The sequence below is a fragment of the Clinocottus analis genome, unplaced genomic scaffold (genome assembly GCF_023055335.1).
Source record: "Clinocottus analis isolate CAN_PGR_092001 unplaced genomic scaffold, fCliAna1.0.p SCAF_17, whole genome shotgun sequence".
Classification (NCBI taxonomy): Eukaryota; Metazoa; Chordata; class Actinopteri; order Perciformes; family Cottidae; genus Clinocottus; species Clinocottus analis.
Window position 1 is genome coordinate 3,076,472 of NW_027175898.1, and position 22,212 is coordinate 3,098,683.

At 42.7% G+C, this 22,212-nt stretch overlaps 1 protein-coding gene across 2 annotated transcripts; it reads left to right on the plus strand.

Annotated features, from left to right (window-relative positions):
- Nucleotides 1-7,571: 7,571 nt before the first annotated feature.
- c9orf72 (C9orf72-SMCR8 complex subunit) lies at nt 7,572-21,940 on the plus strand. 2 transcript variants are annotated; one of them, XM_068579827.1, is made up of 10 exons: nt 7,572-7,728; nt 8,626-9,132; nt 10,342-10,437; nt 11,111-11,175; nt 12,110-12,182; nt 12,915-13,031; nt 13,994-14,229; nt 14,393-14,450; nt 15,668-15,777; nt 21,121-21,940. In XM_068579827.1, the coding sequence occupies exons 2-10, from the start codon at nt 8,686-8,688 to the stop codon at nt 21,305-21,307; spliced, it is 1,389 nt and encodes a 462-aa protein (XP_068435928.1). In that variant the 5' UTR covers nt 7,572-7,728; nt 8,626-8,685; the 3' UTR covers nt 21,308-21,940. The 2 variants fall into 2 exon arrangements, with proteins under 2 accessions (XP_068435928.1, XP_068435929.1); XM_068579828.1 differs by lacking the exon at nt 7,572-7,728 and adding an exon at nt 7,744-7,823.
- The last annotated feature ends 272 nt before the right edge of the window (nt 21,941-22,212 follow it).

Consider the following 22,212-nt stretch of genomic DNA (forward strand, 5'->3'; position numbering starts at 1 on the left):
GCCCATATATATCTCTTTCTGAATGCGTTTGGAGTGGGACTTGATCAAACCTGAAGCGATGCATTAAAAATTTAAAAAAAGATCAGAGGGACACTGTTGACATAGCATCACCCATGATGAAAGCTTGTTCGGGGTGAAACGTGTCACTGAGTTTTAACTATTCAGATTGTCCGCACAGATTGGAGCCTTTTGATTTTTTTTTTTGCTATCAATAATTTGCCCGGGATGGTCTTGGGCTTCCTCTACCTTCCGGTTTAGCCTCCATTGAGAGGAGCAGCTCCCCGCCATCTCTACCGACACCTCAGGTCATGTGCATCGATCTGAACCGGCAGCTTTTTGGGACATGGTCAAATGTGTAACACCAGGTTGGTAATGTTAATATTATGTAACAACGAATACTGTTCAAATAGTGGGAAAAGATATCATTATTTTCAGCAAAGCATAAACCTGCAGGGGTATCATGTGTGTGCGTGTGTGTGTGTGTGCGTGTGTGTGTCTTTCCGTGGCTAATCTTGCACAACTGAGCGAGGTTCAGCTCTTCTTCCCTCTACACTCGAGTGAAGGCACTTTTCTTCTAGTTGGATAGATTTATTAATTGTTCCTGACGATACTTCAAATGTAGCACGGTGGCTTCTTATTCTGCCTGCTCGTACTCTGGCATTGATTTTGTGATATAATCTTTGATCCAGTGTGGCACCAACGAAAGTCACTGAGTTGTCACTCAGATACAGAGTGTATAATCCCCGGTAAAGTGTTTACTTACACAGACGACTGATTTCAACACTTATATACGTTGCGTGACGCTTCAGATGCACTTAATTATTCCTCTTCAACGTCTTCCAGTGCTTAAGAAACAAACGCTCTGCAGCTCTTCAAAGTTCCTCGACTCACACGGTTCATACGCAACTTGCTGATCCACCGCTTGACCATATTAGAAACAACTCTTTCTGATGACGCTCAAAGTGTATCATCCCGGGGAAAACCAAGACCCTGTGCAGCGTTTACACGGCCTCCTGATGCTGTACATCACACGTGCATTTGTCTTCCTTGTTATGGTCCTTTGACAAATGCGCCCATTGTGATGTAACCGTGTTGCTTCTCACAGAGCAAGTACATGAACGCCCATCAAAGCTCCGGTTCTTGATCATGCTAACGTCTCTTGATCAGTCTTTGAGGCCGTGTTTGAGACAGACACAGCGGCCCTCTGTGTAAGTCTGTTTAGCTGTCTATCTTTTCTGTCTTTTTACTGATTATAATGATTGGCCCGTGGCGGCGAGCCACATTGCAGCATGGGCTGAAAGAAAATGAGGTTCTTTGAAGCTCCGTCCTTTGAATGGCGACACCGATCGTTGTGTCAAACCTGGAGGCTGCTTTGAAACCATACAAAGGGATCGAGCTTATTATGGCCCAGTCGCCTGTCCATACTGCGCCCTTTATGACTAAAAATGAGGAGTAATTGGAATTGGCAGGCGGCAGCCTTTGCCGAGGCGTGATCATCAGCGTGACCGTCCGCGGATCTTTGTGATCGGACTCATGTGATTCATCATTTATTTTTCTTCCCCCCACTGCATTTGCAATGTGTATTCATGTCGGCGGTTTATGTTTAATGTCTAATCTTATATGACACTGTGCCGGACACGGCACATGTTTACTTTTACCACCAATATGTGTGTGATATTTTAAGATCTAACGTGTGAAAGAAGACAGGGTTGGCAGAATGAGAAAAAAAAACAAAAAACCCTGGAGTCACGGAGGCCCCCGGAGGCAGCTGTGAGGGTAGCTTTGCCCCATTTCTCGTGGCCATGTAGGTTAGTGGGGAAAGGACTGATGTTAAAGCGATCCTAATGGATGCTGGCGGTCAGCGTCAGGCGGACGGCCCGGGCGGAAACTCGAGCCCGTCTGTCCGTCCACATCGGGCGGCGCTGTCACTCCCTTCGATCACGTCTCCCCGAGAAAAAACACTCAGACACTAATGAAGTGAAGCACAGACACAGAGACACCGCCGCAGACTCCACAACCTCAGAGCTTTTAGCGCACATCGCCGCTCAGTCATCCGATGTAGCTTTGTACTTAGAATCCAAGTGTAATCGTGTTTAATCCAAATTGAATTAGCAATTCATGAGGTATTTACTGTGCCAAACACATTAGAAATCCGCGTGAAAGGACTTAGCGAGACGCTATTAAGTGTCTCGACTGTCTTCATCAAAGCTTAGTGTTCTTACCCTTAAAAATATACAATGCAAGGTTGAGACTCGTACGGAAAAGTTCCTCTCAATTATCGATTTGGTGTCTTCTAATGTCGTGTTTAAGAACAGCAAGCGGCAGTTCCTGCATAGCACGCCTTAAAAACACATTTCACAATCATTTAACTTAATTCATTTTAATTAAAAAAGGTATTAGAAACGTACTTGTGAGTAAACAGCAAAAATCCATCTGCCAAACTCACCATTTCGCCAAATTGGGTGCTATTTGAGGGTTTTCTTTTTAGCACTTTATCTAATAACATATGTTATAGTCAATCTCAGGCTTTTTTGTTTATGTTTCACAATATTTCCAGATGGATCATATGATTAACACGACTTATTACATTTAAATGTAACCATTGTTAAAAGAAGACACAATGACGTCTAAGAAATAATGTAGGTACACAGGACTTTATGTTGAGATTCTCTCTTGCAATCATACATAGAATATGATTAAAAACAGAGAATGAATGTAATAACTTACTTTTAGTCTTACCATGGTTTTCAAATGATTTTAGCAGTCCAGCCAACAGTTGTTGAGACATTTCAGTAAAACCGAGCATCCGACATACTGCGGCCCGTCAGGACCAAGACCTCACACCACAAGAGCTCATCATCTCATCCCCAGGACAATTTCAAACACCCTTGCACATCTTTTCTTTTCTTCTTAAAATACACTTGCCACTTTTATTTTGAAATATATACTTGTTTTAAAGTATTGTTACCTGTTTGTTATTTACCATTCTTATCTATTATTGCACTATGTATATTGTTTTTATTATATTTGTTTTGTTTTATTCTACGTCTACTGTCGTGCACCTTTCAAATTGTTCGTATTTTCAACGTACTTCTGATTCTGAGCATTAGCATCCATAGAGCCGTTGCCAGTAGCATGGCAAAAAAAAAAAGTAATCAGCTTGACAGCCATTTGCAATGTGTTTATGATAAGTAATAACTGATAACCGACACCCTCTTCGTTCGTGGGTCAACCAGAGGAGAATACAGTGGGTGCAGACTACTTCTTCTCGACTATTAGCACTGCAGAAGCTGCTGGGTTCACATCTATGCATGCTAATTATGTGTGAAACTGGGAAACAGAAGGTTTCTTTTAACGAGTGATTATCATGCCTAAAAAAAGGCATCCTTTGAAGCCAGGGATACTGAAGTTTGAATAAATGACCAGCGATTTTTTTTTCCTCACACTCTTTGTGAATGGGAATAAAAAGAGACTGTGAATGGGAAAGCCTGCAACACAGACAGATTTAACTCCCACTCATTTGGGGGTAGATATGGATGAAAAGTCTGCAACAGAATATTTACTTTAAAAGTGCTATTTTATGTAAACAGTCACATTAAAGACTGCGTCACGGTATTGGCAATGGGCGGCTTTTGAGCAAGCAACATAATAGCATCAATGCTCATACCCAGATGAACTGTCTGTGATTTTGAAAAGCAATTGCTTTTCAAAACCACAGATTTGTTCAGGATATTGGTTCGAACATCTTGGTGAAGCACACTTAGAGGAGAAGATCATGACTGTGCTGTTCACACAGTATTCATGAAGCTAATGCCCGGAGACGGTTAGCTTGGCTTAGCATAACAGCTATAGCTTAGCATGGTCCGAAGGTTAAATGAACCTGCCAACCAGCAACTCTTAACAGTTGTTTAACATGCTATAGCACCTCTGACAGTTTGTAAGAAATTACGTAGGTAAGTGTGTGTGTGTGTGTGTGTGTGTGTGTGTGTGTGTGTGTGTGTGTGTGTGTGTGTGTGTGTGTGTGTGTGTGTGCAGTTTGGCTAGGGAAGCTCAGCGGTGTGCAACAAGCTACGCAAGAGCATTGACGCCAAAGATTAGCGACCTCAACAAATTAGTGGGCGGGTATAATACCTGCAAGCAAGTGGACCAATATTTAGTCGCCAAATTGTACAGAATGTCAAATACCATTATTATATAGTTTATTGAGCAATACAATTGGGCACTACAAAGCGGTAGTCAAGGTGGTTGACAGCTTGGAGCCATTTGACGGCACCGGTGTTGCGGTTGCGGGAGTGTCGCGTTTTTGACTGGTGGCTCTCAGCCGTCGCTCGAAGAGGCCGAAGCTGTTGAAAACACAAAACCGCACACTCACCTGTGTTTCTTAGTTACGCAAACCATTTACGTGAGTAATAACCGGGCACTCGGCCGAAATTTGACAGTTGACACAAGGTCACTCTCTAAGCTGAAACCTGCTCCTCTGAAACGCTTGTGATCCTGTCGGACTTTTGTCCAACTTGAGTCCGCTGTTGAAATGTTGATTCTGAAAGCCAAACAACAAACAGCCATTGAACAGTTTTAGTTCAATGTTTAAAGCTTGCTAACTCTTGTTGGATAGCCGGGGCAGTGCGCCTCTTTTGCTGCTAACATGCGTAAACTCACTGTGTGTTTTAGACACACAGTGAGCTTTACGGACGCTGGTAGGCACATGTTTATTCTTCTTCCAAGCCTTGGACAGGCTTACCCGTTTCCAGTCTAACATCTCCAGTTTCTCATTTGTATGAAAAAATATGAGCTGTGTATAGCTAAATGGCAATTTCTCTAGATTTCCAAGCAACAAATTGAGCCGACAGAGAGTTGTGTTGTGCATGTAAGTATTTAGTTCATTGGTCAATATCCAAATGTGTGAATAAAAAGACTGTTACTTTTCCTCCTACTGAAGCAGGTGGGACGTAACGGACGTCCAAAAAGTGGTACTTAAAAGACACAGATATTGTGGGCGATGTACACTGTTATCCAAGCCTCGGCCCAGTGTGAGAAAACCTGCGAGGAACAAAGTAACACCATTACAATGCGCTAACACTGCCGGTGAGTCGGTTATTGGTCGGGTCTGTTCTGACTGCGGGCGGCTGGAGAGGCTGATTGCATCTTTGTGGCGGTCTGCAGCCACAAAGATGCCGGAATAGGTAAATCTAATATGACACGTAATTTCTTTCCACCAGCAAACTGCACTGCCGATGGCTGGCAGGCGGCAATAGAGCACTAATAGCCCCAAAAATAAATGTGAAAAAATATATATATATTCTAATCTTGCCCTCGACCCAAACAATGGAGGTAATTGTTCCCTAAATGCCATTTGTGAGAAATTCAAAAGAGGCACAAAAAGCCAATAAAGTGCCAAATTAGTTTCTCATGAATTGAGATCCAGGAACCTGACTGTGCTTTTGAAGATGAAAAGATTTATAACAGGAAGGGAAAGATCTTGAGGCGCTTTTGTGTAAAGCTAGGTGATGAGGCACACAAAAGTCCTCTTAATCTGGAGCGACTGTGTGTTAAAAAGGAAAACCAGACACGTTCGACTTTCATCGGGGCAGAGATAATATAGAAGACGCATTAATAACACCTTCGATTTGGAGAATCTGCCACGAGGAAGTTACCACAAAGAAAAGAGAGCGAGAGCTAAGTAAAGAACATATATTAAATTAGTTCTACAAAATAGTCATAGATCCTTTCGCCTCCGAGGAATATAAAGTAATGGGAACCCGATCGCCTCTGTTGCAGGAGCGAGGCTGCAGTGCTGTTCACAGAATGCAATCACATCAGCGAGGAGGCCAAAGAGGGGGGTTGCCACGCAATTTGGAGTGGCTGTTGACGGTCAGTGACCTTGAAAACTCCAGCCAGAGCCAACTTCTTTTTTTCGTTTGACTTGCTGGCTGACCGTCCATGCATCGTTCGAGTTTGCTGTTACTGCAGCTCTGCAGAGAGAGAGAGAGAGAGAGAGAGAGAGAGAGAGAGAGAGAGAGAGAGAGAGAGAGAGAGACAGAGAGAGAGAGAGAGAGAGAGAGAGAGAGAGAGAGAGAGAGAGAGAGAGAGACAGACAGACAGACAGACAGACAGACAGACATTAGTATCTTGTTCTTGGTGTTGGGGCTCTATTCATATAGAGGGAAGAGCGGGCTGTGATGCAAACGCATTGAAAAATATGTTGGGCAAAGACTTTCCGCAAAAATGAAAAGGAATAATGTAAGCATTCGGATAAAAGCAAAGAGGGAAAAAAGAAACACAGGAAGCTGCGATGGAAAGAATATGAAGGTGTCAAAGAATATTTAGTATTATTTGGAGAAAGTTCCCATGAGTCCTAAATCTTCAGGCGACACTGAAATCCTGCCTGGATGTGATCAGTAGGCCACACAGCTGAATGTCAGCACAGTTACTTCGTAACCGTGTGCTTAAATCCCGCCAATATCAATCAAATGGGAACCGAAAATCCTCACTGTGTCCTAATGTAGCAACATTTGCCGTCATGCGACATCTTGTTTGGTCAATTTGTACAAAAATTAAGATACAAAAACATACATTTGTGCATTATTTTATTTTATTTTTTACAAAAGGGCTAATGCAGCGTAGGGCTATTTCTTGGGCGGTAGCGGCGACTTCGTAGAATCTTGTCGTCATTGTGAAGTTGCCCAGCAAGAAAGCAAATAGGCAAAATTCCTGAATATTACCGGACACGCCTGAATGTGTCTGAGGTTGTGTCACAGCTGAGTGTACAATGTTCAGCTCTTTCAATTTGGTGACTTAGTTAGGGCTCGCTGCTTGGCGTTGATGCCATTCAGAGCCAACAACAGCTGTTGGTGTGTCACTGAGATTACTCAGAATAATATTGTGAGTTGGTGCAAGTTAAAGCGTTTCCACAAATATAAAGCGCTGTGAATAAGTGTGAAAGTATTTATGGTCTCATATTCATTTCGTAATTCAACCGAATTTCTGTGATGGTGGGGCTTACATGGGAAACGGCCTGTTGGTGTTACACACACTTTCACCCGGAGCTTATCTTCACATGTCTGATGTGTGAAGGAGACACATTCCCTAATTTTGGTGAATGGAGGGGTGAAATTAGAAAATATCACACACCCTGAAGGGAAATAATAACACAACCATGTTAACATCGGTTGACACAGTTAAGATTCCCCTGGCGGAGGTCTGCAGCCAGGGACTCATGAGAGGTGTCAGGAATGTAATTTACAGTTTTAAAAGAGGAACAGGAAAGGGAAAGAAAAAAAAGTCTGCAAGACTGGAGTGGGTTGCTATTCATTTGGACTTACAGTACCTTCAGAGGATGAAATTATAAGGAAAACACGAAAGAGTTCTGCCCCGCAGATACATGCGTGCGTGAGACCAGACTCACGCGTAAATTATTTCCAATACCTAATCGTTTGCAGGTGGTCCCTCTGGACTACAAATGACATCATTGACTCACTGGCCACTTCCACGCTTCGCTCGCTAGAGGTCGCTGTGCGTCTCCGTCAAACGGCTGACGTAGGGCTGACGTACCAGGAAGTGTGTTTAAGACAACAACATTGCAGCTGGATAATCACCACTCGAGCGTCAAGCTACATGCCTTGACAACACCATAAAACAAATGAGAGGATGATGACAGTTTAACAGCTAAAACTTGTGCTTCAATAAACGCTGCGGTGTGGCCATTGAGCACCCAAAGGTGTAGAACAAGTAAGTCATGATGTCATTCCTATGCTTTGCCGGCGTCAGTTTGGCTAACGCTCGTTAGCCGAACTGCTACTGCTCGCCTGCTACTATATTGACTGGTAAGCTAAACAACTAAGTTATTTGGTGCCATAGTTTGTGTTTAAGCTTGTTTAACTCCTGCATTTTCACTTGAGTTACAAGACGTAATTATGAGCAGGTTTGGCTCTCGTGCAACGTTGAACATAAAACATGGACACCATATTCGGTTGTAAACGCCGTCAATATAAGGGCACATCGCCTGTTGGCAATGTATAGAGCGCGACCTAGCAACGCAACAGCTAGAAACCTGTAAGTAACAGAGGTTGCTGGCAAATGCGTCATACATAAGATACATCGAGTCGCAGCTGTATTTATTTAGTCAGCTTTGTAAAATATGTCTCACATTTCTAGGTATGACACCTTAAAGCAGGGAGCTGCATTCTAAGTTAAAAGATATTTGACCAAATAAAGTGGACGTTTATTAAGCTTGAATGAGGAATTTCCTCAGAAGTGCATAAAGCCTGGTATAGGCTTTTAGCTAAGCGTTTTTCACAGACGTTCATTAAACTAAACAAATTTATCAAGTATGAAAAAGACACATATTTTGAAAGGTGTATGGTGAAACACTCAGATTTCCGTTTTTGTCAAATGCAACGTTGACAGGAATAGAGAAGTTGCTATTGGCTTTGGTTAAGAAGTATCAACTGACTCTACCAGCAACCCAAACAAATTACTTTCATTTCCACTTGAAGCCTTGGGTTCATTGGATTTATTCTGCTGCGTGAGCCGTCATTTACAATTATTGTGCAATTACAAGCGCTTTAGAGACATTTGGGAGAAAAGTATACTTTACTAAGAGCTGATAACTGTCATTTGCTGTAGGTTTTCTTGTCACTCACTGGGACACTAGGAGGGAGACAGTGACATTTCCAGGCCCCTCCAATGTCCTCCGGCTGTCCACCCCAGTCGCCCGCCGTGGCGAAGTCTGAGGTGGCAGTGGATGGAGACTGCCCGCTGCTGGCTGCCACCTTCGCCTACTGGGACAACATCCTGGGTCCGAGGGTGCGGCACATCTGGACCCCGAAGGGAGACCAGCTGATGTTCCTTAGCGATGGCGAGGTCACGTTTTTGGCCAACCACACGCTCAACGGGGAGATCCTGCGCAGTGCAGAATGCGGCGCCGTGGACGTGAAGTTCTTCGTACTGGCGGAAAAGGGCGTCATCATCGTGTCCCTCATCTTCGACGGCGAGCTGAAGGGAGACAAGAACACGTGCGCTTTGTCCATCATCCTGCCACAGACGGAGCTGGCCTTCTACCTGCCCCTGCACACCATCTGTGTGGAGAGGTTGAAGCACGTTATCCGCAAGGGACGCATTTGGATGCAGAAGGTACTCCGCCTGCCTCTCGCCGATCCCTTGCCTTCTCACTGTTGGACACAAGAGAGTGTAAATTATTCCCCTTCATACCCATAAACCTACTTTAAGACCTGATCTATCCTCGGTTCCTGATTGGGAGTGGATATTAAGTCATCTATCATCTCTATTTTAATCATTTGGGATCGCAACAGCATTGCCGGAATAATAAAGTTGCAGCCTCCCAACACGAAGGACTAAATCAGCTAATTAGGTCTGAGAGCTCCTACGGAGAAAGCTGGCAAGGAGGTATAATCAGGGGAGGAAAAATAACACGACGCACAACACTAAAAATATATCGCTGTTGCAGACATTGCTGTTCACAGTGGGTCCACTTAGTTGCATGTCAACCAGTAGTGTGCGTATCCCTGTTACTTTGTTGTACATTTAGACAGTGTTCTTCTTGTCAGACTGTCCTTGTAAATATTTTAGGAGGCTTTTATATTTTTACCTGATGCGCCCACAGTTACTTTTTTGGTGCTTTGTTACTCATCTCATGTTGCTTTGAAAACATATTCAAGAGTCCTCGTTGCTCTCAAGTTCGGCTCACAGGCCTTCGACTGAATATTGATCCTCAGTACATTTTTTGGCCCTGACCATAATGCTTCTTTGCAGAATAATACTGTTGTTACTTCTTTCTTATTTTATGACGTTTTTCTGATCTAGAATCATTATTTTTATTATTTATCATTATTTTTATTTTTTTTACATGGCATTTTTATTCAAGTTCTTCCACAGATTTGTGTATTGAATCATTTCAAACAAGTGAATGAACCTTTTCTCCTAACGTTTTTAACGAGTGTTTATAGTAGTGACTAAATAACCTAAAACTTTTTTCAGAGTCCAACAAATATCATAATAAAAAAAAAATCCAAAACATGGCCCTTACAGATTATTTTTTTTTCACAAGTTGTGACCAATATATGTAGAAAGTAAGACATTTTACGAAACAGTCTTACTCCAATGGCTTTTATTTTATCCATCCCCCGTGAACCACTGTGCAAAATGCAGCGGTAACTCCACAGTATCAGTTGAGTCTTTTTCACGTTGCGATCGAGGCTTCCAGCTCTTGAGCACGATGCGATCATGCCGTTCGAATCCTTAAATGGCCGGGTCCCCTCAGTCGACCGGCTGTAGTGTTTCTGCAGCGCTTGAGTTCACTGTTTCCACTTCCCTCGACCCCAGGGCTACAACATCATCTCGGTGCTGAGCTTGGAGATTGTCCCCATCATGGAGCTGTTGGCCTCGATGAAGTCGCACAGTGTGCCAGAAGACATAAATGTGAGCAACACACACACACACACACACACACACACACACACACACACACACACACACTACTGCTCATACTTTGGAACTAGCAGTGATCAACAAAAGAGCTAGAAGCCGTAACGTTCAATTAATTTTCCTTTTAACAGGAGTGTAAAGCTTTGGGAAAACAGTGTGAACCTGTTCCTTGTTGATGGCAGGATGAATAGCTTATCATCCAGGGATTCCAGATATTTGTATTGTCATATAAACACAGATAACATAGTTACTTCATACAATGAAAAACACTTATTTTGCTCAGTCCTCCTTCCACACAGAATTACAACTGGCTATTATTCAAAGAAAAAGAAAAAACCTTTCTCCAACTTTTTCTGTTTCATTTTTTCACTTGTTCAAATAGTTTCTATTTCCAAGAGGTTTAAATTACCCAGGTCCCCTGCCTAGATTACCACCTAGAGCTTTTCAACATATTTGCTTCCTTATAATATGCAAATGCACTGGGAGAAAAAAAATGCGACACCAAAGATTCTCCCTGGAATGTTTCTTGCTTGTTTCCCGCATTGTTTGCACGATGCTACTTTTTCATTTTTCATTCTCAAATGTGCCCATCAGCACTATTTTGTTGTTGTCTTTGTTGAGACCAATTTTTAAAATGACTAATTTGTTTTTTGCTCCCGCTGAGTAGATAAAAGACACCGTGCTAAATGATGATGACATCGGGGACAGCTGCCACGAGGATTTCCTCCACAAGTAAGCACTCTCCGGTACAGGCAGAGGGAAGACAGATGATGAACAGGGCCCATTTAACACCCATCAGCCTTCTGATGATGACTAATGGCTCTCCACTTAGCCCGAGTTCCCTCCTGAGAAAGGAACGAAAGCTAAAAACGCCGTTAGTGTCGAAACTCCAGAAAGTCCATTCCGGCAGCGGAGCTCCCAATCGCTCTCGAGTTGAACGGGATTAGCGCCGCATCCTGTGGTGATGACAAAGCATCTGTAGCACTGTAATTTATTTACTTGAATCTTAAGGACGGTCATAGCCGATGAAGCTTTTTTAATAAGAGAATTGCAGACTTACAGAAGCCCTGAGAGCCACGTAAGTCAAGAAGGAAAGGTTTCTCTCCTGTGTTTACGATTTAACAGTTTGGAAAAACAGATTTTGCCGGGATAATCCTTCTTAATTTCCTTACGTTTATCTTAATCTGTGTCACAAAGTGAAAATAAAAGGTTTTGTCAGAACAACAAACTCAACGATCCTGGTCAGAACAAACTTCACTATTTTAAAAGATGAAAAAAAAGTAAAGGCACTTTGACATGTTTTTCTGACAAAACCTGTTATTCTTTTTTCTTCTTACTCGCCTCTCAGTGTTTTTGTGCAGACGAGCTGTATGCTCGAGCCAATGTGGTAATTAAGTTTGAAACTAATTAATACAATTTTTGTGACCATCAAAATGATGACAGATGTCATGAAATTGACTATTTACCTTTTAGAATATATTGAAAAAGGCCAGAAAATGAAGCAAACTGCATAAATATATTCAGCGATCACTGGCCCTCTCTCAGAAAAGCCTCATGTCGTCCTCCTTCTGTTTCAATCATTATTCCTAGAAGCTGTCATTGACAATTAAAGCGATGCTAACAAGGCTAATGGGTTCTAATTTGCATGTCTTTGTCTCTGGTTCAGGGCCATCAGCTCTCATCTGCAGACCTGCGGCTGCTCGATAGTTGTTGGAAGCAACCCAGAGAAAGTTAATAAGGTAAATGCTCTGTATTAGTGGCCGCACACAAACACATTTGTAATGCGTCTACATAATTTAGAATGTTTTGAAGTGTGTTGTTTTTGAGTTTAATGAGCCCCTCATGCGCTCTTTCACTCCGCTGCCGCTTGAGCTGGCATTTTGAAATGTCTGACGGGTGTTTGGCAGCTCAGTGGCGAACGACCGTCCGCAACCAGGCTCCCAAACAGAAGCAACGCGAGAAAGCTCATCAGCTTCTCGTAGCGGGAAGATATCGGAATCAAACGATGGAGAAAAACTGACATTGCAGCCGCTGTTTGTTGAAGAGATCTACAGCCGCTCACAGTTTCAGCCCAATGGATTTCCTCCTTAATTTGTAGATTTGTCGACTCGAGGCCTCGAACTGAGCCCCAGTTAGATCGTAACTTTTATTTGTGTCTCTCAACAAGCCTCGAGCCGAACGTCACATTAAGGTCTATTACCAAAATGGGGTTTCTTCAGCCAATTTTGTGCTGAGCTGTAGCTCCTTGAATAAATGTGCTGGCCTGGGCAGTGCGCAGACATCCACCATGAACAAAGAGCTAATTATTTCCTCTCTATGTTTAAACGGTACACCTAATACAGCATAGTTGCATGAGTTTGCACACGCCTTCGAATGGCAAATAGCTGCAGTGATGTCAAGTTTAAGCTGTTTTCCTTTCACCTGAAAGCAAATCAAACCCAGTTATTTTTCTTTCTTTTTTTTCACCACAGATTGCGCGGACTCTCTGCCTCTTCCTCACTCCGGTGGAGAGGAAGTGCTCCCGCCTCTGCAAGGCTGACTCTTCTTTCAAATATGACACCGGCCTGTTTGTTCAGGGTCTGCTCAAGGTAGCCACAAGTCCCCCCCCCCTCATTATGCCGCGCGATGCCATTTAAGTCCGAGGCTGGTTAGCGTTCTGTTCCCGCCGGCTCGTTTGATGTTGTTATGACCTCATTTCTTTTTTAACTTAAAATAGTCGCAATAAGATATTTTATGCAAATCAGATCTGTTCAAATGCATGCTGCCTTTTTGTCTTGTCTTCATATGTTTTTAAAAAAAAACTGTAATGCAATGTTAAGGGGAAGCGAGCATTACACATGTTTCATTTTTCTGATCTACTCTAGGTTTTCAACATTACCATCACTTATTATGTACTGCTGTTTTGCAGTGGGCTTGGTGTTACACAGGCGGGGTGAGTCGGGGGAGCTCTCCATATCAACAGGATCAGTATTAGAGGCAGCGGCACACAAACCTGCTGGTGCCTGTTAGCTCAGTCATTAAGAGTCAGTGTGGTGCACAACGCCGTATTGTGGAGCTCCTGCGGGAACGTCTTATGGATTACAACATACGATGCAGGGGCCGGGGGGCAACAAGAGAAACTGGCCCAGGGAGAAGCATCAATAAAATGAAATTGGAAGCTGCGTACTCGCAAAAAATGAAATTATTTATTAGACCTTCTGACCTGCATGTAAAAAAATAAGGAAAAAAAGCATGTTTCATGAACAAAGAATAACATCAGGGGAGCTTTACCATCCCTGTGTGTGTGTGTGTGTGTGTGTGTGTGTGTGTGTGTGTGTGTGTGTGTGTGTGTGTGTGTGTGTGTGTGTGTGTGTGTGTGTGTGTGTGTGTGTGTGTGTGTGTGTGTGTGTATTCATGGCAGATACGTGCAAAGACACTTTGATGAAGCTTCCTATTGTTCTTTCCTCTAGAAAGTTGTGTTTGTGTTGAGGGAACAGATTTCCTACACACTACGCACAATAATAAACAGGTATTAAAAATGCAGTTTTATTTTTTTATTATTATTTCCAAGGACTCCACAGGCAGCTTCGTCCTGCCCTTCCGCCAGGTGCTCTACTCGCCGTACCCGACCACGCACATCGACGTCGACATCAACACGGTCAAGCAGATGCCGCCGTGCCACGAGCACACGTACAACCAGCGGCGCTACATGCGGTCCGAGCTGAGCGCCCTCTGGAAGACGGACAGCGAGGAGGACATCGCCCCGGACACGGTCATTCTCACGGACGAGAGCTTCACGCCCGACCTGTAAGACACACAGACACACACACACACAGTGTTTCCGTTGGCGTTTGTGCATACACTAGTCATATCTCTGCATGTTTTAATTAAATTGAATCCGACATCCAATCATATAAAAAGAAATGCTTACATGATTTCATATTCTGCCTTTTTTTATTTTATTTTGTAGGAATATATTCCAAGACGTCATGCATCAAGACACTTTGGTGAAGTCATTTATAGATGAGGTAAGAATACAGTTTTGGCATAGTCTTATTTCTAAAAGGTTTTAAATGCTCAACTCAGTCCAAAGATACAAGACAAGAATAAATTAACCCCTTGAAAAACCCCTTTTTACCATTTGAATACAAAACAACAGGTTTGTAGTGGTCTTTTCACAAAAGGAATATGTTCTTTAGGAATATATAAATGAAAAAATGCTAACAATAATAGTATGAATAAAATAAAACAAATGATATAGCTTTTTGTGAGAAAAAATATATATATCTGGTTATCAATTTTTTAAGTCTGATCTGAATATGTATTATCTTCTGTACGAATGACTTTAGGGAGAAGACTTGTCTCTCGGGGCTTCCATAGATATCAAGTGATTTTGAATGGGGATAAAACTCAGATCGCGCCATATCTTCTTCCTCGTCTTCCTCTAGCACAGGATGTCATAGCCAAAACAAAACTGTTCTCGTTCCCTTTCTTGTCAAGTGACAAACCTTTTTGTAGTTCGCCGTTAACAAGTCAGACTTGGTGGAAGTGATAATGAACCACATTGACTGAAGCAAGAACATGGTGGCAGTGTTAATTTATTTTGTTACCTCTTCTCTTTGTATATTCTTTTTTTGTGTCCATTTCTATTAAAAATGTTTTTTGTAGCGATATTAAGTTCTTAAATGTGTTCCTCAGAAAGAATCATGAGGCTTTCTGCTTAAGTAATGCAGTATCTTCCCTCTGAGTGAGGAAGAGCTGATGCTTGTTGAGGAATTACTGCAAAAAATAAATAATTAACGAGACTGAGAAAGTAGAAGTAGTAGATTGATTATTTTTGGCTTCTTATTAGCCGTCTACGACTAACCTTGTTTTTTCCCTGCGGTGTGTAATATTGTGACGCATTCTGGTGTTTTGTCTGCGGTACAAATGCTATTGGACACAGGCTGGTCCTTTTTATATCAGGCTGCAGGGAGTACTTAAACGACATGCCCCAAACCTCACTCATCCACTCTCCAGAGCCCCCTGAAACAAGGGCTGTGAAATCTATTCCCACGAGTCTCAACCAATCAGCCGTTGGTGTGCAAGCGCACCCCGGAGTTACAAGTTCTTCCTCAAGACAACAGCAATATGTTCCTCTCCCAAGGTCAGCTCAAAGGAGGGGACATTAGAGGTATTATTCCAGGCTTTTTTACGGCACAGTCCGTAGTCTGGACTACTAATTGACGTCCTGTGTCGCACCCAGGTGTTCATGCTGAAGCCCGGCCTGTCCCTGCGGAGCACCTACCTGGCCCAGTTCCTGCTGCTGCTCCACAGGAAGGCCCTCACGCTGCTCAAGTACATCGAGGACGAAACGTAAGAGCTCTCGCCAATATTAAGACTTTAATCACAACAAAAAAAGGTTGATTGTTTGGCAATGGACCACCACACTCACTCACCCACCCACTTCTCTGCGTCAACTTTGCACAGCAGCCGCTGACCTTGCTCTGACAGCAACACAGACGGGACACACCCTGCAATGTAAATCACATCATGTATGCTACTCGGCCAATCAAATAAGCATATTTGGATAAGCATCGTGGCTTGAGTGAGAGACAGAAGAGATGGACGAGAGGCTGAACAGTCGGTAAAGTCCGCGAGTGAGAAGTTATTTCACATGGCATTCTCCAAAAAGAGAAACGTGGACAGCAACACAAGAGTCTTTAACCAGAGTCTTTAACCAGAGTCTTTAACCAGAGTCTTTAACCAGAGTCTTTAACCAGAGTCTTTAACCAGAGTCTTTAACCAGAGTCTTCTATGTTCATTCTTCTTAAAGACAGTTCAAAACTCGTATGTCTCCTGTGTTCGGATCAATGTGAAGCTTTGCTATGACAAAGCACAACACAAGAATCTAAGAGGCAGTATAATCAGAATCCTAACGCATTCATCTACTGTCCAACAATAATGTCAACAGAGACTATAGAGCTGAAACAAGTGGTTTCATAACAGAGATCGTCCCTCACACACATTTTATAAGAAAATAACAATGTTGTGCCTTTTTTTTCCACCAGACACCTGAATTAACTGTATTTAAAGCTACAGGGCAAAGACAATTAAGTTAGTACTTTATTTTAAGATTTTTTTTTCAAAACCTTTTCAGTAATGTTTTTTTTTGGTAAATCCAGCCCTTGTAATTAAAATGAGAAAATAATTGATTTTTTATTAGAGTATTTCCAATTCATCCAGTTCAATTTGAAAACTGATAATGAATGTTGTTGAGATATTATTTTTTTTTTTTCTTTAATATATTTGACAGTCAGTTTCTGACTTCATACACATGTTGAAAGAACTGCTGGCTACTTCAATACACAGAGGACTAAATCATGCACAAGTTGGACATTAGTGTGAAGTACCGGACTTTTGCATGAGGACATTTTCTCAAACTGGACCTTGTTGAACATGAGATGAATGCCCCTGTTTTAAACACTACCAGATGTACATTGGGTAAAAGAAAATAATAAAGTGTAGTGGATGCAGGGAAAAAGGTAGCACTAGAGAGAGAGGAAAAAAAAAGGAGAGTATAATATCAGGTGAGTCATCCTTCACCCCGCTCTGAACAGGCGGGCGAGGTTTGACTCCGATGCATCGCAAACACTGCAGGAGTTCACGGATATACACAAACACAGCAGCTGAGAAACCTGAGCCGCCGAGTGTTTCTGATGCGGCCCGATGACATCTCCACGCTGTTGGTCTACGATAGCAAATGGAGAGATATCATTTTTCCCTCTGCGCTGATGAAAGTGACCTTGTTCTGTTGCGGTGCTGCTGAGCTGGCAACAACTATATGAGGATGGAAAGATTCTTTTTTTTTAATAGTCACCAATAGCAACGGGCAAATCTGCATTCATTAGCTTCCTCTGCGTCTCCGTAAACCAGAATAGCTGCTGTGTGTGTGTGTGTGTGTGTGTGTGTGTGTGTGTTCACAGCGCTGCAGAGATCTGGTCTTGAGTATACGAGAATAATTTCCCCGTAACGTAAAGAAAGCTGAAGGCATGCGAGACATTTCAGAGCTTTATTGGTCGAGGGCTGATGAAGGTCTGATCGATGATGATGATGATGCAAGACTATTAACGAGCAACGTGAGGGTGTTACCGCGGCCTCTGAAAGATCCTAATGGGCAGTTTTTGCATTTCATAGACTCAACAAATATACGGCAGATTAATCAATAATAAAAATATATGATTTATCAGCTTGTTTAAGCTTAAAAAAAAAAGCTTTTTTTTTAGTGACATAAGTGAAATGTAGCTCATGTCTGACGGCGAGTCGGGCTCACAGAGCTGGTTTATGATGCCGATCGGCGGTGCAAAGAAGCTGCGAAAAAGCTGCGACGAAGCGGCTGCATGTTGAGCCCCGCGGGGCGATGAATCCTCGGCGGGATCCCAGAATGACAGCCCCTTCCCACCCCCCTTCCCGTCCTCTTCGTCTACACAGCACGTGTTTTGGGGGGACGAAATGTGCCGAGCAGGAAAATTAAGCTCAAGCACATGCTGCGGTCGCCCCGGTTTCACCACTGCATAACATCTGAGGAACTCGCATCGTCGTCGTCATCATCATCAAAGCTCTAAATGATGTTTTTACGATCGTCTGACAAGAAAATGCTCACTCTCCCCCCGCTGAGCTGCAGGAATGAGACCGCATGCCAGGTCTCAAGGTGACCTGGTGGCTTCTGATGGCCCCACGCCAGACTCATCTCTCATCGGCCCGAAACAGAACACTCTCGATGAGACAACAAGTTAGAAACCAGTAGCTTTGCGCTCCTCTCTGTTAAAAATCACGGTTACACTCTCTCTCTGGCACGGCTCTTCAAGGGATAGTTTCTGATTCTTATTCAAAGTGATGAGGTATCCGACACTAGATCTGGAGTTTGGAGAAACAGATGGAAGCGCCTTTTTCTGGAGATGAACCGTGAAAACGATCGACAGAAAATGACAGTTTCCTCAAAGGAGTCTGGTATGTGAAGATTTCGGCTCCTCATCGTAAATAGCTTTGACGGAAATATCCTAAATATGGCATGTGTGGGCCTTTCCTTTTTGTGGTTAAAATGTTTTGGCCCCTCCCCGCTGGTACTCCTGCCTGTTTCTCCAAGCTGGGGGCGTGCCAACCCCCATCTACTGTAGGTAATATACTCTGACTGTGAAGGAGTACCTGCTGCAACCCCACCATTCATCTGAGAGACTTGCACGTCTTCAGCCTCATATCGTCCCCCGAGCATTCGATTCCACGCTACTGTCCCCGTGACGACCTGGTCAGAGCTCCATCTGGGCGTGACTCATCGCCGCCTGCGCTCCCCAGCAGTGGACTGACCTTTCCACTGCTTCAGTACAGCTTCAGTACAGCTTCAGTACAGCTCTCTGTTGAGTTTATCTACTTTTAGGATATTTTCTTTCTCCTCGTGTTAATGAAAGACGTGTGCGTGACGGACCCCTTGAGCAAATGCCTCAACACGCACATAAGCGGCCCGGAAATATTTCTCGACTTCTGGTCACGGTGCTTCTGAATTCAAATGTTTGAGACCATTTCCACTCAAAGGGGACGTCTTCAAAACACGGCAGTATAAACTCAGTGGCACGGCCGTACGTATTTCACTCGGGTTGCTAACAGTGGCTGAATTGTTGCATCAGTAAATGCAAACACACTTGCAGATCACAAAAATGAAATGTACAATTCCCTTTTTTATTTAAAACATTTTTTAAATCGTGCGTGATACCTTTTTTTGCATTGAATAATACAGGGATGTTTGCTGAAATGTATTAAATGGCCCTACCAAAAATATTTCCGCCACTGTAAGTAATTATGATTCAGCTGCTGTTTTGCCAGTGACTGACATGAGAAGAGTTTAACAAAACATCCAGCAGGATGTTTACACTTAGGTATGTTTACACCAGCTTAAATGGAAATTACGGGGCTTTTATTGCATAGTTTGGAGTTGTTAAAGCGTGATATCTTATTGTGAAGTCCCGGATGTGTTGACAGCATTGATGGTCATTTTGGTGACCTTGCTAAAAATTATTAACCCGATGCTTATTCGGATGTATTAATTTAATTAAAATTAAATTAATTAAGGAGACATTTTTTCCAATTATTGGAAAAAAGAGCAACCGGATATCAGAAGAATAATGTATTTAAATTAATAAAAAAAATAAAACAAATAAGGAAAAGAAAAAAATAATGTTTTAATTTATTAATTCATTTAATTAAAATTAAATTAATACGTGATTTTTAATTTAAATTAAATTAATACATCCGAATAAGCGTCAGCGCCCAGACAGACAATGTTTACTACGAGGATAGAAGCTAGCAGTCGGACTGTGGTGAAGAGCAGCGCTCGGCTAATTTACCGGCGATCGCGTCCTTTTACCGGCTCTAGTAAAGGCAAAGCTAACTAATAATTAAATTTATATTAGTTTGAAAGGTAAGAAGTTAAAGTTTAGTTTAACACCATTAAATCCGCTGAAAACGGGCGCTAACTGAAGCGCTAACGCCGGATTTGGACGGGCGACACGAGAACGACGCATTACGTCGCTCCGCGTTTCCGAAAAGACAAAGATAAATGTAGCCGCATGTTCTTTCCTATCGGGCCGCTCGGTGGCTCAGTGGTTGGACACTGAGCCTGTCATACATGAGGTTGGCTGTTCGACTCCCCTCGGGTGAGCACCGCGGGTCTCGCGCCCGCGGTTCAACTCCAACTTGTGAGTTGTCGCAGCCAGAAGTGTATGTGTGAGTTCGCATTGATCTCCCCGAGTGAGCGTGGGTTTCCTCTCATAGGTTTCCTCCCACAGGCCAAAACAATGCGGGTGTAGAGGAGGGTAGAGGGTACAGGGTAAAGTAGAAGGGCATAGGTCACATATATGCTGTACTGCATAGAATATGGCATATATCCCCCGTTAAAAACCTATTGGTTTTTTTTTCATTGTTTTTTTTAAATACATTATATTGCAATATCCGGTTGCTCTTTTTTTTTTTTTCAATAATTGCACATGTACAATTTCATAAATTGTCAATTTAAAAAAAACAAAAACATTATTTTTTTCTTTTCCTTATTTGTTTTATTTTTTCATTAATTTAAATACATTATTCTTCTGATATCCGGTTGCTCTTTTTTCCAATAATTGGAAAAAATTTCTCCTTGGAGATTAATAAAGTACTTTTCATTTCATTCATTATGGACAATTTATGAAATTGTCCATAATACATTGTAATACAGTCAAACCAACAAGCCATGTTTTATGTTCAAACTCATTGTAAATTGAGCAAAGATAATCAATAAGGTGTATGAAATACACCTTATTTATGCGTTTTGTATCAATTGTACTTCACTTGCTCCCAGAGACGTGATGTTGAGTGCACAGTTAGCGCATGAACACTGACTACACAAAATCCACTATTTAGGCGCTCGCGTGAGAGGATGAAAGCGCCCCCCTGGTTCACGGTGCCGCTAAACAGCCCGAGGTCGAAGGGCGAGCTATTATACAGGTGCCTCGACAAGCTTGTTTATGCTCGGCGGCGGCATACATAATTCATCGTGGCGACGGCGCTTCTGTGCACCAGCTGCAGCCCGAAAAACTCAATGCTGATGCAAATCCTCTGACCCCCGGTAGCGTTGGCTGTTAGCAGTGACACGGTCTCCCCCCTCCCGCCCCCCCCCCCTCTTCTCCGCAGGCAAAAGGGGAAGAAGCCCTTCCGGTCGCTGCGCAACCTGAAGACTGACCTGGATCTGACGGTGGAAGGGGACCTGAACATTGTCATGGCCTTCGCGGAGAAGCTGCGGGCGGGGCTGCACTCGTTCGTGTTCGGGAAGCCGTTCTTCACCAGCATGCAGGAGCGAGACGCGCTCATGAGCTTCTAACGCCCGCGCATTTTTGTTTTTTTTAATGTTGTATGTCTGATGGCAACAGATGTCATAGTGTCTTTTTTTTACGTTACATCAATGCATGCATGTGTGTATTAGCGAGGCGACCATTCGCCTGAGTATTTGTTGATGCTTGCTGGAATGAAAAGAACACAAAAGAAACGTGTTTTGGCCTTCCTCTTTGTGTCTTGTTGAATTGAAGGCCTGCTTTCAAAAACTGATCGTTACAGCTGTTATGAGCCAATAGAATTAAAGTTGTGATATATTGCCTTGATCAACTGTAAGCATAATGTGAGTTTAATGTTTGACGATTTATTCATGTATTCTTTGCCTTCTGTATTAATTTATGGCGTTGAAATTGGCTGAGGGGCCCACCAGGACTTTTTGCAATATCATTTAAAAATCATATTTATTAAAACATGAGTTATTGGTTTCTTTGCTGCCTGCGTTATACAATAACCTCAGAATCATTTGAACTTGTGGATTTTCTTTTTCTTTTCTTCCTTTTTTTTCTGCTAAGAAATTAAATTAATCAGCGTGCGTGCTGAATGTGAAAGTTGCAGATCAAGTGATGGTACTAAAAAAGGCGGCGAGATATCGCAAAGATTTCATTAAAGATGAAGACAACAACTCAGGGAAGTCTCATCGCATTCCTTCCGAACAAAGTCGATCCGAGTGTGTCGCTGACAGCGAGTGTAATTATTAAATGCATCCGCCCAGCTGTGTGTAAAATGGATTTGCATTTGATTGTTGTTTTTTTTTCTCCTCCCACAGCAACCCACATATTTGCCGGTATGATCACCCATCTGTGCCGGTGGTCTTAAAGTCAAGCGATCTAGTTGATATGCTGTATGTATTGCCTTCGAAGACGCAAATCGCTTTGACGAGTTTGAAGTGATAAT